The 17,467-nt window shown below is 51.1% G+C and overlaps 1 protein-coding gene across 1 annotated transcript in view; it reads left to right on the top strand.

Moving 5' to 3' along the window:
* The first annotated feature begins 8,258 nt into the window (after nt 1–8,258).
* OTOF (otoferlin) overlaps nt 8,259–17,467 on the top strand; it is a 96,099-nt gene continuing 86,890 nt past the window's right edge. Inside the window, exons 1-2 of the mRNA XM_031046596.2 lie at nt 8,259–8,337; nt 14,083–14,141. Coding sequence (XP_030902456.2) covers nt 8,259–8,337; nt 14,083–14,141 — 138 coding nt within the window. The remainder of the gene's footprint in view (nt 8,338–14,082; nt 14,142–17,467) is intronic.

Genomic DNA, 17,467 nt, shown 5'->3' with positions numbered 1-17,467 from the left:
AACACCATCACCAGGCAACAGAAGGAGCCCAGAACCCTTCACTGAACCTGCTGCATCCTTCTGGCACTGTAAGATCCCCTGCACCCTCCAGCACCCACTCTTGAACATATCCTGCACCCTCCAGCAGCCACTCTTGAACATCCCCTGCACCCATTGCCTGCATCCAGGCAGGCTTCACAGTGGCACCCACACCAGCATGCTCTGTCTGCACCCACCCTGGCACTGTGGCCTGCACCTCTCCCCAAGAACCCCTGCACCCCTGCCCTCTCCCCTCCTGATGCAGGGGATTCAGAAATCCCCTGAAATGGAAACCAGGTCCCAAGGTTTGCATATTTAAGGCTTTTGGAGTTTTGTGTAACTGGAATAATGGGCTCTGCTCCTGCCCCAGGAGAGCAACCGGTGACCTGTCCTGGAACAGCTTTGGGAAGCTGCCTATAAAGAACCAATGTAAAAAGATACAATTGCACACAGAGATCTGCACATCCTATTAAAATAATCCTTATAAATGATCCTCGCTCGCCAGAGGATCCGGGAGGTGCAGGAATTGGGGGGGGCTGCTCTTCATTTGCATCTCAGTCTGAGCCGTGAAGTGCTTCAAATTAAAAATAAACCAGAAGAAACAACACAGAAATCCAGGGGCTTTCAGCACCCACCTCTCACTAGGACATTGCAGTGCCGGCCCTGCAAAGGTCTGCCGGCTGCCTGCTGGGCTCCTGCTGCCAGTGAGATATGGATTCAGACACCTTGGGATGGGGGAGAAGCTGAGAGGGGTGGGATTCATGGAGTTTTGCCTGGGATGGATCCCCAGTGAGTTTGCTACAGGCACAGGAGACCTCATACAGAGACCCAGCACATGTCTTTACAAGCTGGCTCCTCTCTGCAGGGTGGACAAATGAGGAAATCTGGGTTTGCTAATTGCACTGAGTTCAAGAGAATGGGAAAAGCTCTGTCATGATAAATAAACCAATAAAGAATAAATACATGGAAATTAAATAAATAAATAGAAATCCTCCACTCACTGGGAGCTGCTGCATTGCTACAGCCCTGGAGTAACAAGTACAGCTCTGGTATTTCAGAAGGAATCAGAAGGCTGTCTGGGTCGCTGTGGGCTTGTGACCCAGCATCGGCACAGCTTTCCAATCCGTCTCAGAGGACAAAATGGGAAGACATGAAAGTAAATGGAAAATTATGCAAAAGGCCAAATGAATTTGACAAAAGTCAGTCCTGCTTGACTGCTTAGATTACCTGCTTTGAAAACAGCAGATCTTCTAGCTGGGCAACAAGAGCACTGGTGGGAGGGAACCAACCGTGTCCTGGGCTGCATCACCGGCAGCATGACCAGCTGAGGAAGGGGATTCTCCCCCTCTGCTCTGTTCTTTCCAACCCAAACCATTCTGTGATCCTATGGAAGCACTCTTGGGCTACCTGCAAAATGCGAAGCCATGCATTAAAGACTGAGAAGAAAGAACTGAGTGTACCTGTGGGTCCCAGACCTGCAAGGTGATAGTGTCTGTGACCTTGAACACTGCCCACTGCCCTTGAACACTGTTCCTGGCCTGAGGAGCTGCAGACAAAGACCATCAGGGAAGAAGTCCTGTTCATCAGGAGGGGATGGAATAGCTGGGCTTATTTAGTTAAGCAAAAGAGAGGCTGAGGGGAGAGGATTGCACTAGGGAAATTAATCTGGAGAGGAAAAGGGGAAGACAGAAGGAGCAAGAAGACAACCACAACCAGGGTGAAGCTGGGATTAGAAAAGCAATGACTTTCCAACAGCACCCACAAAGGCAGAAACTTTTCAGGATTTTAAATGGAGCATGCTCTTGGGAGAAGCTCTGCATCAGGGTGCTCGGAGCTGCTGTCTCAGACAGAAAAGCTTTGGGCTCTCCAACATCTTCTTTATCTGCCTGGAAATGATGTTTTTGTGGGATGACAGGGAGCCATAGTCCACATGCCTCTTCTGTGGATCTGAGGACTATAACAGAGCCTGGAACCTCCATGGGTGCACTGACCAGCTCAGCCCTGCCAGAAAACCCCAGGCCTTTCTCTGGAAATGAGTGAGGGTCTTGACATCACTCCAGGGGGAAGACATCACCCCAGGAGACGGCCTCAAGCTGTGCCAGGGGAGGTTTAGATCGGATATCAGGAAAAATTTGTTCCCCAAAAGGGCTGTCAAGCACTGGAACAGGCTGCCCAGGGATGTGGTGGAGTAACCATCCCTGGAGGGTTTTAAAGGACATGTAGATGTGGTGCTTGGGGACATGGTTTAGTGGTGGGCTTGGCAGTGCTGGGTTAATGGTTGGACTCAGTGATCTTAAATGACTTTTCCAAACTTAACAGTTCCATGATCTGTTGACAGAGGACCTGCTGGTACTAAGGGTGCAGATCTCCCTTAGTTCACCAGGGTAGGACACCCAGTCCAGAAGATCTCACAAGGACACCTTGCAAGCACTGATTTACACAGTAGAGTTTACCGGTTTGCCTCGGGTTCAGCATTCCCCCTTTTCCTTGCTCACACTTATCCTTCTGTATGAAAAAATGCCTCCACAGCATTTTCCCCCTTCTTTCAGGGACCGATACACACAAGCAGGACCGCCTACTGCAGCACTCAAAATTACAGATGATGCTGTGAGCAGCTTTATCCCACGAAGCCTCAGCTCTGACAGTTACATCCCTGAAACTCATAAGTGAAAGAGTCTCAGCTGCAGGGGGGAATGATGGCAGATGGAGGGAGACTTACTCTGGCAGAGCCAAGGCTGGGGAGAGCTGGGATGTCAAAGATGGAGTCTGTGAACAGAGTGGTGAAAGATGGCAGGGGACAAGGGTTGCTCCCAGTCCTTTCTCTGTTCCTTCCTATGCCCTGGTTACAGCAGTCATGAATAAGTCTCTCAGATGCTCTCCATGCACCTACATTGCACAGATACTGCTCCATGGGGTGGTTCATCAGTGGGGACTTCAGGTCCCTCAGTGTGTGGCCAGATTAGTGTGACTGCTCTCTGGGGAGCTGTGGGTTAAGTGATACTTGACAGCTCCCCATGAAAAGGGTTCTTTGGTTTGGCTATTTGCTCCCACCATGAGGATCTCCTTGTTAGTCCTTCTCTAAGGGTCTAGCTCAGTTCTGTTGGGGCAAAGAGGCTTCACAAGGAAGAGCCTGGCCACAAAATAAGTGAATCCAATGGGAAATGAAGAAGTGCACATTGCTGTCCCTGAGGGAGAAAAGGCTCTGGCACCTGCTCCAGAGGGCAAGGAGGTTCTGGCACCAGCTCCTGTGAGCATGGGCACTGAATTTGGTCTGAGGATCATTTGCATTGCAGGAGAACGGTCTTTTTTGCTCCTTTTTGTCATGTCTCCCACAACTTCTCCTTTACCACCCAGCCAGGGTTACCCTCCAGGCCAATGCTGATGCACTGATAGAAAAGCTGCTTAGGTTGCTGCTCCTGTTCTGTGGGATTTGGGACTGACAATGGGAGAGGACTACAGGGGCCATCAGTGACCTTACAGACATGGCCCAGCATGGGAATCTCTAGAGCTGAGTGCTGCAGGCTTTCAGCATGAAATAAAGTTGCCTGGAGGGAAAGGCTGGTGGTATTTCTCTTAGCAAAATCACTCACTGGAAAACTGAAATCCTGTCTGTCCTCATACAGAGCTGCTGCATGTCCTGGCTCAAGAGCTCTCCAATAAGGGTATTTTCTAGGCTTGAAAGCAGCCCATCAGCCAGGGTTCTGTAATTGTTCTCTGCTTCCTCTTTCCATTGCCCAGCACTGCTGCCCTAACAACATGCTGTCCCCAAAGCTTATGGTCCCCAAAGGACATTGTCCCAGTGCACAATGCCTGCAGCCAGTGGGGTACCAGGACCCTCCCTGGGACTTCATTTGTGCTTCCAGTGGGCTCTGCCCTGTGCTGACTGCATCCTCCTGGGATCAAGAAGGTGAAACGGAACCTGCTGTGATACCTGATGGCTGCACCTCCAGCAGAGAACCATCTGCCTCTTCACATCTGGCAGGAGGAATCCCCCAGTTATTAGAGTCATAGAGTCATAGAACCACAGAATAGTTTGGGTTGGAAGCAGCTTCAAAGCTCATCTGGTCGGCACTGGAAGCTGCCCTAGGGTCTCCACAGAGTCTTCTCCAGGCCAAACCAGCTCAGCTCTCTCAGTCTGTCTCCACAGCAGAGGTGCTCCAGTCCTCAGAGCACCTTTGTGGCCTCCTCTGAACTCGCTCCAACAGCTCCACATCCTTCTTATATACTGAGGCCCCAGACCTGGATGCAGGACTGCAGGGGGTTCTCAACAGGGTGGAAGAAGGGAGAGAATCCCCTCCCTCAACCTGCTGAACACGCTGCTGGTGATGCAGCCCAGGACACGGTTGGTTTCTGGGCTCAAGCGCACACTGCTGGGTCATGGGGAGCTTCTCACTGACCAACACCCCCAAGTCCTTCTCGTCAGGGCCGCTCTCAATCCAGTCTCTGCCCAATTTGTGCTTGGAATTGTCCCGACCCATGCTCAGGACTGGTTTTCATTGCTGATTTTATCAAACCATCAAATTCTTGTTGGGAGGGACTCAAGAATCATCTGTGCAGGTCTGCAGACACACGGAAAGGGGATGGTTCAGTTATCCGGTTCTAGGGATTGGAAGACAATTTGGAGTGGGTCATTTGGCACATTTATTGTGGGTATGTTACTGAAAGGAGAGCTGCCTTCTTCAGAATGTGTTACCATAGCCTGGATCTGCTCAGGCTATTGAGTTCCTGGGGATTTTACTCAGCAGCTTGGATGGCACAAGGAGAGAAACATTATACAGGAAAACATATAGCTCTATACATACACAAACATGCACTTGCACAATACACTATCACCCACCATTAGCATTTAAGCCTAGCTCAGAGCCTGTTGCAGTGATTCCTGTTGATAGGAGGGGTCAAAATCATCCCCCAAGTGTGAAACCTTGGTCTAACTCTCAGGCAACAAAAAACAAAGAGGGGAAAGAAAACGACAGCAATTTTCTGTAATTAATAGGAGAGATTTTAGTGTTTTGACAAATGGGGAGGCTGATGTGATTTTTTCCAAGCGTGGGAAGAGAAGAGCTGGGTGAAAAAAATGAGCAAAAGAATTAAGAAGAGAAAATCTCATTAATTTTGGACTTAACACGCTGTAGCATCATCATAAAGTTATTGCTTCAGCATGTGTAATTGGATTTATTTTAATGGAATACCACTGCTGTGGGTGATGTATACGGAGGGACTAGTTAAGGACTGATTCTGCCATGGCAAGTGGCCCTTTCCTCCTTGCTTTTGGTGTAAAGCCATAGTAAATAAGAGCAATCATCAGTGATTCAGAGGTGGGTGTGTAATTTTATTCACATGCAGCGATGTGAAAATTGCAGAGGCACTGTGGAAAACTGAAATTAGTGTTTATAAAGGGCATTTTCTCACCTTGAGCTGTTAATCACAGGCAGGACTCTTCGGCTCTGAGCTGGAGAGAACATTTTTAACGCACCGCACTTTGACACTCCTTGTGTTTTGTTGACTTCATTGCAGCTGGGTTCCTATCTTGCTCCTGCTCATCTTCATGATCCAATTTAAAGGTATAATGGGTGGATAAATCACCAGGGGAGTGAGGGTAGATTTTCCACCATTCTGAAGAGCATTGAACTGTTGAGGTGTCTTAGGTAGGAGCAAACTTTGCTGAGTTGTGGCATGCTAAGAGGAAGCTCATGTCCAGCAGACGAAGGGCAATAGTTTCTTGTACTGCTTTCAGCAGCTACAGCAGACAGATCATGGTCAGATTTAAGGCACAGTATTAAAGACTTATGTGCATATCATCTTCTGTCTTAATTTCTTCTTTCTTGCTTTGCTGTGTCTCTTGAAGTCTGGGGGTAAACCTGTGGGTTACCACTCCCCAGGAGCCCTCCACCTGTGCTTTTACATCTAAACCATGTCTGGGATAAAACAAAATTGGGAAAAGAGAAGTCATAGTCTTTGTCACATTCTTCAGGCTGGTGTTTGCACCCAGCACCACTCACCCAATTGCACAGTGCAGCTCAAAGTGATGCTGCCTTCTGAGATTAACGATTCAGTCAACACCCTTTACACTGGATTTTTTCACTTTGTTTTCTGCTCCCTGATATTGAATAAGAGGTTTGAAATGAACAACATGATGCAGAAGGTGTTTTCTGTGGTACTTGTGCTTTTAGGACATCATGGGTTGCTCTGAAGGTGCCTCCTAGAGATGCTGGTGTAATTTGCTTGCTCTGAAATCAAGTAAATTTGAGAAATGGAGATGGGGGAGGTGAAGGCAAGGACATCTTCTGCTGGGTCAGAACAGATGAGCAGTAATTGACTGGGGGGTTTCACACAGCTATTATGTCCCACCCCAGATTTAGGTGAGCTCTTAGGCAGAAGTTGTTCCCTATGAGGGTGCTGAGGCCCTGGCACAGGGTGCCCAGAGAAGCTGTGGCTGCCCCATCCCTGGCAGTGTTCAAGGCCAGGTTGGACACAGGGGCCTGGAGCAACCTGGTCTGGTGGAAGGTGTCCCTGCCCATGCAGGGGGTTGGAACTGGATGAGCTTTAAGGTCCCTTCCAACCCAAACCATTCTGTGATTTGATGATTCCATGAAAAGCTGCACCAGCATGGATGGCTCAGCTGGGAAAGACCAACCAGAAATCCAAAAATGCTTTGTTTTCAGCAGCATCAGACATACTAGACCTGTCTCTGGCTCATGCATGATATCACCTCTTGAGCTCTTGCATAGGCACCAGTTCTCACTTGCATGTCATGGACCAGCTTGGGCAGGGATGCATTTTGCCCTCCCACTGTTATCACAAACCTGCCACAAACCTGAGCCCTCAGCAAGCTGCTGCCTTCATTGCCATCTCCTATCTCCATGCAACAGCACTGTTGCTTCCAGGCCATGCTGCCAGGAGGTAATTATGAACCTAATGAGAAATTGCACATGTTGTTAATCCCAAATTTCTTCACCCTCGTGCACTTAGGAATGAGCTTAATGATCTTCTCTGTTGGCAAGATGACAACAATCCAGGCTCTGTAACAGAACCCAATTTCCAGTGGTTTAGTATCCATTTGTGAAGGTTTCACCCCTGCTTCTCTCTCTCTGATAATGTTAAAGCTCTCCTGGATTCATGTCTCAACACTGATGGATGCTTCCTGGAGGTGGCCAAGCAGGAAAAGAAGATATGTGAGGCTTGAAGACCCTTGTGCCCTTCCCAAATGCATGCATTAATCATCTTCCTTAAAATAAAGGACTACTTTAAGACCCTGGGAAAGGTGTTCATGTGCAACCCTACAGGCAAGACCTATTCCAAATGCAGTCCACAAGTCCAGACTGTAAAGTTACCACTGATATCTGGAAATTTCACTTGATCCTATTGATGTTCAGCCCAGAACACAGCAAATGTGCAGTGCGGAGCACTCTCCAGCTTGGATAAGAGTGCAGCAGAGTGTGGTGCTGATGGCATTCCAGGCTGGGATGCCTTGGCCCCACAGAGCACCCATGCTACCTGCACTGCCAGGGACCCTGCTGCATCCCACAGCACTGCATGTTCCTTCCTCTGTCCAAAGCTGGCCATGGTGTGCCTGAAGGGCTGTGATGTAGTGGCCCTGCTGCCATGGTCATGGGCCAGGTGGGATGATCTTAGCTCTGTCTCCTGTCCCAGCTGGCTGGCAACAGAGGGCACACGGATAATGACCCACCCATCTCTTGCACCTAACCCCAGGAGATGCTGATAACAGCACAGGACCCCCATGCTGGCTGGCCCTTGGTGGTCCCAGGCTGTAGTGAGTGAAGTCAGATCTCCCTGAGCATCCCCCTGTCTCCCCTCTCCTGTCATATATTTCGGGGGCAGGGGGTGGGTACACACTCTAACCCCAAAGGCTCTACCTGGATGTGCTGAGGGGGGGATGTTTCCTGTCTCAGTTTCCCGACTCACAACATTATGCAACTGGAGGGGGAAGTTCCGAGCAGCTCGTTCAGAGCAGCGGGAAAAGGAGGGAAGGGAGTGGAAGAGGAAAGTGAGGAAAGGGATGGGAAGGGGAAGGAGGGAAGGGAGAGCTGGGGGCGGTGCCTCTGCTGAATAATTCAGCGTCGGAGGGGGCACCGCTCCGCACACCGCACCGCGCCTCGGAGCGCAGCTGGGAGCGCGGCACCGCACCGCACATCGCACACTGCACACCGCACACCGCACCGCACCGCACACCGCACCGCTCCCTGCACCGCTCCGAGCCCCACCGCGCCCCACCGCGCCCCATGGCTCTGGTGCTGCAGCTCCGCACCGTTACCGGCCTCCGCGGCAAAGCCGACCGCATCGCCAAAGCCGTTTTCCGAGGTAAGGGGGAGCGGGTGGTCCCGCGGGTCCCGGGTGAGCTGCTCCCTGCGGCGCTTCCCTGCCTCAGTTTCCCCACCGCCGCCGCTCTTGGGTTGGGAAGGGGGATGCGAACCTGCTGGCTACAAGAGCTGCCCATCCTGCACTCAGAGCGGCTGTCCTGGGCCCCCCAGCACGCCTGCCCCTGGGCTGGGACACTGCAGCCCCCATTCCCTTCCCACGGGCAGGCCTGGGGAGAGGGATTCGTCCCAGAGAAAGTAGGTGAAGTCCCAGGGTGACAAACCCCTGCCAGGACCCTGCCACAGCTGGAGGGAGCTGGGCTCCTACCACAGCATCAGGGGCTTGGTGGTGAGGCTGTGCCACCAAGAAGCTGCCACTGGAAGAGCCAGGAGGAGAACTTGCCTTGTGCTGGGACTCAGCATCTGTCTGGATTTCCTCTAAGGATGCTGCAGCTTTGGTTCAGTCCCACGCCAGCTCCAGAGCGTTCCAAGGGAAGCTGCAAAAGGAGCAAACACTCTCTGGGGTGCATACCCTCAGCAGCAGCCAAACCTTTCCTGAGCTCCGGGGGCTTGGGGCAGGCTTGGTTTGAGCTTGCTATGTGGTGCCAGCATGTGGGAGCCCACCGGCAGGCAGAGGAGGCTGTGGGGTGGTTTATCAGTGCCAGGAGTTGGGAACAGCAATCCCTTCTCTCTGCAAACATGTCGTGGGAGAGCAGGGGAGTGGGTATTTTCATCACTTCCAAGCCAGGCCAGCCAGCACCGCCTGAAATGGCTTTCCCTGTACTGCCTTAATGACCGTAAGGTCATTGGAAAGGTGCAATTACCCCCTTACTTCCCTGTCCCTGCTTCCCAGCCTCAGCCCAGGGGCAGTTCATAGAATCATAGAATAGTTTTACCTGGTAGTTTGCTTCTGTCACTTTCTGTGCACAGAGGGGGTTCAGTTCCATGCTGGGAATGTAGCAGGTATCAGAAACCTGTAAGTGGGGATGTCTCTTTCCCTGCTTGCCCTGGGAAGCTGCAGAGCTCACAACTGGGACACTCAATGCTGCTGTATTCTGCAAGCTCGGTCCTAGCAGGGAGGCTCCTGGTGACCAGACTCAGCAGGACTGGACCCTGAGGTCATGGCAAGCAAAATCCTGCTGCCAAGGGTGGTAGAGGTGGGTTAGGATGTGATCCCATGCAGGGCTGGGTCAGTGAAGGCAGCAAGGAGGTGGGTTGGATAGGATCCTTCCCTTAAACGGGATGGTGGTCAATAGGGGTTTGGTGGTGTGCCCTGTTCATGCCACTCAGTGTGTGTCCAAAGCTGCAGCAAGCCTTTCCTGCACAGGAACAGCATTTTAACATCTTTTGCTAACATTTAGCTCCAAAACCTGTCTGCATTCCTTGTCCCAAAAGGGGAAAAAGTGGGCACAGCTTCCCTGCAGGCAGGGAAGTGCATAGGCAGATCCCCTGAGCACCTGTTTGGCAAATAGCAGTGTAGTTTTGGGCTGTGGAAGAGCACAGAGCCTGGGGTCCAGCTAAGATGAGATGTGAATCCTGGACAGGACCTTGTTGTGGGTGAAGGGACTGGAATTATCACACCATAAGGATACAGAAGCAGCATGATGCTTATGGGTAGGTGATCCTTCTCGCACACCATGGATTTCAACAGTTGTAACAATAGTAAGATAGGAGTTTTCACATGCATTTGGACTTTTCTTGATGTGCTTGGTAGTGCTTTGAGGATTGCTTCATGCCAGATTGCTGATTGCTTTGGATGAGGTAGGGCCAGGTCCTGCAGACCCCTGGGCTGGCCCCTGACTCTCACTGGTGGGTTTCAGGTGGCTCTCAGTATAGCACTGCATCCCATTGCCTTCTGCAAGCAGGCTCCCTGCTTCAGGGGCATTTAGGACATGGCCATGGTGCAGTTGTGCTTATGGGTGTGTAAGCACATCCTGGAGTTGGGAACAGGGTCTGCTCCTGATCAGGACATGCTGGAGGTGGCTGTGAAGTGTCCCACAACTCTGGGCACTTTGCATGTGGGTGGAGCAGAGCTCCTCCAGTCTGCATGGTAGCCATGTCCTGGGCTGCATCACCAGCAGTTTGAGGGAAGGGATTCTCCCCCTCTGCTCCACACTGGTGAGACCCCCCCCCTGCAGTCCTGTGTGCAGCTCTGGGGCCCAACATAAGAAAGATATGGAGCAGTGGGATGGGATGGGCTGGGATGGGATGGGACTGGGACAGGACAGGATGTAGCCAGGCACATTGGCCTGGACCTCCGGTGCCAGGCCTGGGAGAGCATCCCACTGTGGAAGGTTGGGTTTTGGTGCCAAAGTCTCCACGGGGAAGTTTTCTGCCTTTCTCCAGTGACTGCAAATGGAACTTTAGAGCCCTTTGGTGTGGTGTGAAGTGACCTCCACCAGCCTGGCATCCCTCAGTGCTCCTCACAGCAACCCATAGATTGAGTCCTCAGTATCCTGGCTTTACTGGAGCTCCTGAGTGCTGTAGAGAGGGATGCTCTCCACTAGTAGCCTGCTGCCATGCAGGCTCCTCCATCACCTAACCCGCCAACAGCACAGCCTGGGGTTCAGGCAGAGCTCCCCAAGCGGGTATGTGCTCATTCAGCCGAAAGCATCTATTATTGCATGTAAAGAAACGAAGGAAAGAGTTTGACTCCAGTGCAACAGGCAGCAGGGTGCGTTTCTGCAGGTGGGCAGTGCTCTGAAGCACTGCTCCACTCCAGCTCAGGATGGAGATGAATAAATCACAACTTTGACAGAAGCATTCCTGAGAACGGGCTGAGGTTGACAGCTGTGTGGGATGGAATAACACTGCTGCTCTGCTCCCAGGGATTCCCACACTTTGGGCAGTCTCTGTGAGGTGTAGCTGCAATATCCTCATTCTGCAAATAAGAGAAACTGAGGCATGAGAAGGAGCTCCCAGGTCTGGACCAGGGAGAGGTGCCAGACTCCAGCTCCTAGTCTGGATGCGGGGGGAGAGGTGGGATCTGTCCCAGAATGGGTGGCCAAAGTTCACTCCCATCCCTGAGTACCAGAGACTCATTTCCCACCATAGCATTGGGTTTGGCTCACCAAATGCCATGGGGATGCTCATACGTTCGGAGGCTGGGGGCTCCAGATCAGTTGTGATTGCAGCTCTCCATCTCCCTACCTCTGTGCTCTGCAAGTGGAACTCAGCCAGGCAGGGGAAACTGGGATATTCTGCACATGCATCCAGGCTGGCTGCAGGGGAAAAGCAGAAACATGGTGGGTTTTCTTCAGTGCTACCCATTATAGGGGTGCCTGCTCCTGTCCCCCAGCAGGGCCTGAGCTTATGCAGGATCACTTGCCTGCAGCAGTTTTCACTCTCAGGACAGACTAATGCAGTGCATTTGTGAAGGAGGGGACTTGTGCCCTGGTGCAGAGTATTTGTCAGCTAATTGATCACACAGGGAGTGATAAAGCAGCTTCTTGGTGAGGCTTCCTCTCTGGATTACTGTGTGTAAATGAGGGAGATCATTCACGAATTGCTGGAGGAGCACCATGGGGCACTGGTGGATAATGATATTGCCGTAAGGAAACATCATAGAATCACAGAATGCTTTGGGTTGGAAGGGACCTTAAAGCTCACCCAGTTCCAACCCCTGCCACAAGCAGGGACACCTTCCACTAGACCAGGTTGCTCCAAGCCCCGTCCAACCTGGCCTTGAACACTGCCAGGGATGGGGCAGCCACAGCTTCTCTGGGCACCCTGTGCCAGGGCCTCAGCACCCTCATATGGAACAACCTCTGCCCAAGATCTCATCTCAATCTCCCCTCTGTCAGGTTAAAGCCATTCCCTCTTGTCCTGTCCCTACAGGCCCTTGTCAAAAGCTCCTCTCCAGATTTCTTGTCAGCCCCTTTAGGCACTGGAAGCTGCTCTAAGGTCTCCCTGGAGCCTTCTCTTCTCCAGGCTGAACCAGCCCAGCTCTCTCAGCCTGTCTCCAGAGCAGGGGTGCTCCAACCCTCTGACAATTTTTGTGGCCCTGCTCCTCATGGATCCATCCTGATGGAGTAACGGTCCCATTCCCCCTTTGGGTCCCCCTGTCTTGGGTGAAGAGGGTCTGGGCATCATTCTACTTGCAACTACCATCCCATCCCATGGAAGGCAAGGAGGGAACCAGCACCAGGTTCCTTTGCACTGGGAGGTGGCCAGTGTGCACAGGGCAAGAGTGGGTAGCTGTCCCATGGCCCATGTGGATCTCCTCCACCTTTACCCAGAGTCACCTGCATGAGATAAATGCAGTGCTCTGCCTACGCTCTCAAGAAACTCATGTATCTGTGGGTGAAGTGACTCACAGCAGGGAACTGGGAGGGTGTTTTGGGATAAACCCTTTGGGGTTTACTTCATGCAGGTTGGCTGCTGCAGGCAGCAGGAAGTCTGACAACATGATAGCTCTCCTTGTGTAATAGTTAAATTAGACAGAGATGGGGCATTCCCCACCAAGAGCCGTGTCATCAGGATATCTCACTTTTTGGTAAGGTAAAGCAGAAGCTGACATGCAGCAGTAAGGGGTACCTGGCATCCGCTTGCCCTAGCCACAGGTTCTCTGTGCAGTGCCGGGCCCAAACCAGACTTGCACACAGAGATGTTTTCAATGACCCAGGAGACAGTTTTCCCTGCTGGAAGGGGAAGCCTCAGTGTGAATCAGTGATTAAATACTAGCAGTTTTTATACGTTTTCCTCCTGCAGTGTTATGAAGCAGATATTAACTAGAAATATTGATTCCAGGGGGAGGTGGGTGAGATCCTATTGAGAGCAGGTAAAAGCATGGGGCAACCATGAGCTGGGGCTCCTTGGGGAAACCTGATTATTTCAGTGACTAATGCACATGCTTGGCTGATCTCCTTGGGTTTCCCCTCCACAGTATGTCCTCCTTGTGTCCCATCCCTGCTCCCAACTGACTGGGGGCTTTTGGGACTCCATTGCTCAGGCAGATCTGGGGGTGCAGCAATGGAGGGATGCTGCTGTCAGGGTGGCCATGTGTGGGTACATCCGTGTGACTGAATTCAAACATGCAGATCCTTTGCTCTGGGCAGGAGCTGCGATGGTTTTCTTGGTGTGGCCATTCCTAAATCTCGTCCCTGAGGCTGCAGCACACTTCTGGGGTGTATAGACCTGCATAGAATCATAGAAACACAGAACAGTTTGGGCTGGAAGAGACCTTAAAGCTCATCCAGCTCCAACCCCTACCACAGGCAGGGACACCTTCCACTAGACCAGGTTGCTCCAAGCCCCATCCAACCTGGCCTTGAACCCTGCCAGGGATGCGGCAGCCACAGCTTCTCTGGGCAACCTGTGCCAGGGCCTCAGCACCCTCACAGGGAGCAACTTCTGCCTAAGAGCTCACCTAAACCTCCCCTCTGTCAGTTAAATCCCAATACCCCAAAGCTTGAGGAGCCCCTGTTCAACCACGTAAAAGCCACTGCAGAAAATGCTGCAGTCCCCATCCCCATGCTCTGTTTCATCTGGCTGCAAAAGACGGGACAAGACTTGAGCACACGCATTAAGCACACTCCAGAAAAACCTTCCTGTGGTTAATGGGGTGTTTGGTGCTGGTAATAGTTGGATTCACCCTCCTGCATGTACTGTGTCTCTGCTGCACCCCCTCTCCACACCCTGTGTGCCTGTGGTGCTTTCACACCTTCACAAACACCTTTTCCCCATCCCAGGCAATGCTCACAGACTGTGCTCCACTGGAACTAACCCGGTTTTCCTTTCCCCTCTCCAGGGCTCTCCTTCTACACCAGAGTGCTTGAAAACTGCGAGGATGAGGCCAGGTTTGATGAGGTAAGAGAAGTTGTGTTTTCCTCCTGGTCTGCCTCCTACAGCTGGTGTGCTTTGCTGTGACTCCCTGTCCAACTGAATATCCCCATTCCCTAAGTTGAAGTGTGTTGGCATCTTCATTGTCTGCTCCAGGGTTTGTCCTGGCAGGTACCAAATGGGTCTCTTGGCTGTGGTCTGGCTGGGGCTGAGGACACAGGGTGTTCCATGTCATGGGAACAGCCAAACAGAATTTCCTCATTAATTAAAAAAATTCCATGTTCTTCACATGGAAGCTTCAGGAAAAATTACTTGTCTTTATGGGGCAAGTCCTGATGGGCTCTCGGCTTTCCCTTTCCTTGCCCTAGGGGGGAAAACTCCTCCTTGGTTCAGATCTCTGGTTCCTCAGTGTTGAACTGCAACCCAAGTTCCCTGTGGTTTGAAAACAGCCTTTTCTTAAGCAGTTACCAAGAAAATATTCTGAGAAGATTGAAATAAAGTCACCCACACAAGCAAGGAATACAGGTGCTGGATGAAGTCACATCCAAAATGAAAGTACGCTTTCAAAAGAGATTGGGTGTTTCCTCTCATGGCTTTGTGTTTCTTATAGGAGATATCCCATACCCAGGGGCTGGAGAATACAAGAGGCTGAGGGAGTATTATTCATTGTTTAATAGTTAAGTTAAATTGTTAAATTGTTTGTTGCTTTCTAAAGCGTATTCCATCTTTGGGAGTAAATTTCATCCTGGTTCCAGGCATGGAATGCATTTCAGGGGGGGGATTTTTCCTGTGGTGAAAAATCCCAGCTTGCACAGCTTTCCAGCTTGCACAGCCAGAAGCACATCCAGCTCTTCCATGCCCCTCTGCAGCCATGGAACAGGTTAGACCTTGCTCCAGGTTATAGGGGAGAGCTTAATCTCAGGCTCCCTTGACCTGGGAAGGAGTAAGGGGCAGGAGAAGCCCAGGGTGCAGGCAGGATGGGATCTGCCCCTGATAGCTCCAGGGTTGCACTGGGTCAGTGAGGCCCAGAGAGAAGGTGTCTGGAGATGTAGCTCCAACCCTACTCCTACAAAGCCGAGCAGCCAGGACAAGCTACTGATGTTAACAGCATGCAGATTTCTATGGATCAGCACACAGCAATTTGTTAGTATAATAACTGATTTGAATAACAACCACGGAGGTGTGCACTGGTGGAGCTGCCTGTGTCTCAAAATTCCCTGTGATTTGAATGAGGACATCCTTCCCTGCTGGGGCTGAAAGGCTGAAGGCTCTCCTTGTGGTCTCATGCTTGGTGGTACACCAGATGCTGGCTGCTCCGAGTGCTTGGTGCTGCACTGTGATCTTGGAGCATCCCAGCTGAGCTCTGAGCCCAGGCAGTGTGCAGGAGAGGATGAGCACTGACGCATGTCAGGAATAGAGAGCTTAAAAGACAGTGGGTATAAGTGTCTTGAGCCACAAATGTGCATATTTTCTTCTAGTGCCTCCAGGGCTTGGGACCTCTCTAACATAAATAATCCAAGTGGTTTTTAGTGGTTAAGCCTATTCCTAAATCTTTTCTGTGCCAGCAGGAGAGTGCTAATTCCCTGAATGACTGCCCCATCAGTCAGGATTTATCCTAGGGTCCTTCAAGGTCTTCACAGCATCTAACAGATGAGATGTGTGTAACCACTCCAGAAGGCATTCAGTTACCTAAATATGTGCTAATAACAGGTCAGAAACAGTTCCTGCTATAGGGCCAGTAGCAACATGATCCTAATTGGCCCAAAACATAACGGTTTATGTGTTCTGATGGCATTTAGTGAGTGATGGAGAAAAAAAACATGCAGGAAGCAAGCCAGTGAGATCTACGACACTGCAGTTTGGAGGGGAAAACAAGACTGTATTTCTGGGTTCAGCTTTCCAGCTCTGCTGAGAGCTTGATGAGAATTCATCCACTTCTGCAAAATGAGCTCAAGTGGGCAATGGCTCCTGCATGGATGGAAATGGGGATGCTGCTGCTTGCTCCTCTTCCTAAACTGCTGAGAGCTCTGTAACAGCAGTACTGGTAGTGCTGCAGCCCTGTCACACACTGGGAGGCTGAATGCTGGTCCCTGCTTCTGCCCAGCTGGAGATACAGGAGTGCTGGAGCAGATGCATCCTCCTTATCATGTAGGACAGAGCACAAGACATAGCAAGACATGGCAGAGGTGCAGTCCTCTTTCCTCTTCTTCTCTTAAATCTCTTCCTAACTCTTGCTGCTGAAGGACTCGAGAGAAGAGAAGGGTCCAGGGAGAACTTAGAGCAGCTTCCAGTACTTAAAATTCTGGCAAGAAAGCTGGAGAGGGGCTTTTGACAAGGGCCTGTAGGGACAGGACAAGGGGGAATGGCTTTAACCTGACAGAGGGGAGATTGAGATGAGCTCTTAGGCAGAAGTTGTTCCCTGTGAGGGTGGTGAGGTCCTGGCACAGGTTGCCCAGAGAAGCTGTGGCTGCCCCATCCCTGGCAGTGTTCAAGGCCAGGTTGGACACAGGGGCTTGGAGCAACCTGGTCTAATGGAAGGTGTCCCTGCCCATGGCAGGGGGTTGGAGCTGGATGAGCTTGAAGGTCTCTTCCAACCCAAACCATTCTGTGAATCTACAACTCCCTGATGTAACAACCATGGACAAGAAACTTGATGTGAGCAAGGAAATGTGTTTTGTGCTGCCTGGAGTAAACAGCTGATGAAGCTATCCAGGAAAGGAGATAATTGTCTTTGAGTGTACACACAAGGCAAGTCATCACGCCATTGATGGCAAGACCAGATGATGAATTTTGTTGAGTAAAATGTTATTATTGCATCCCTGCAGCACTCAAGCACTCCACAGCTATTCCCATATGAGGGGCTGTTCTGAAAGGGAGGTGATGGATGCCCATGGTCTGTAATGCTTGTGATGAACAACATGGAGCCATCTTCTGTCTGAGCCCTGATGGCTGGGCAGTATCAAGTGGTCTGCTTGCGGGCACTGAAAGTTTGGGACAGCTGAAGATGCCCTCTGGTAGTTCCTCTGCATACATGGGTTTATTCCCTCTTCAGCTTCCAAGTTCTCCTTGAATTTTGCCATTACTTTAATACCAGTGGGGTAAGAGGTGGGGTGTTATTTCACATTACTCTCTAGTCACCTCTGCATCCTCCTAGTGCTCAGGTGCATCCTTGCACTTATTTATGAACCAGAAGCTTCAGAAATTACTCCATTTTCCGCTGCTTTCCCCTCAAAATGGGGTGTGGACAAGTTCCTGTGTGACGTACTTTAGGTTTCCCTGCTCTTGCAGGGGGGTTGGACTAGATGACCTTTCGAGGTCCCTTCCAACCCTTGGGATTCTGTGATTCTGTGTGA

Source organism: Melopsittacus undulatus, chromosome 3, assembly GCF_012275295.1.
Source record: "Melopsittacus undulatus isolate bMelUnd1 chromosome 3, bMelUnd1.mat.Z, whole genome shotgun sequence".
Taxonomy (NCBI): Eukaryota; Metazoa; Chordata; class Aves; order Psittaciformes; family Psittaculidae; genus Melopsittacus; species Melopsittacus undulatus.
This window is presented reverse-complemented; position numbering and strand designations above follow the sequence as displayed.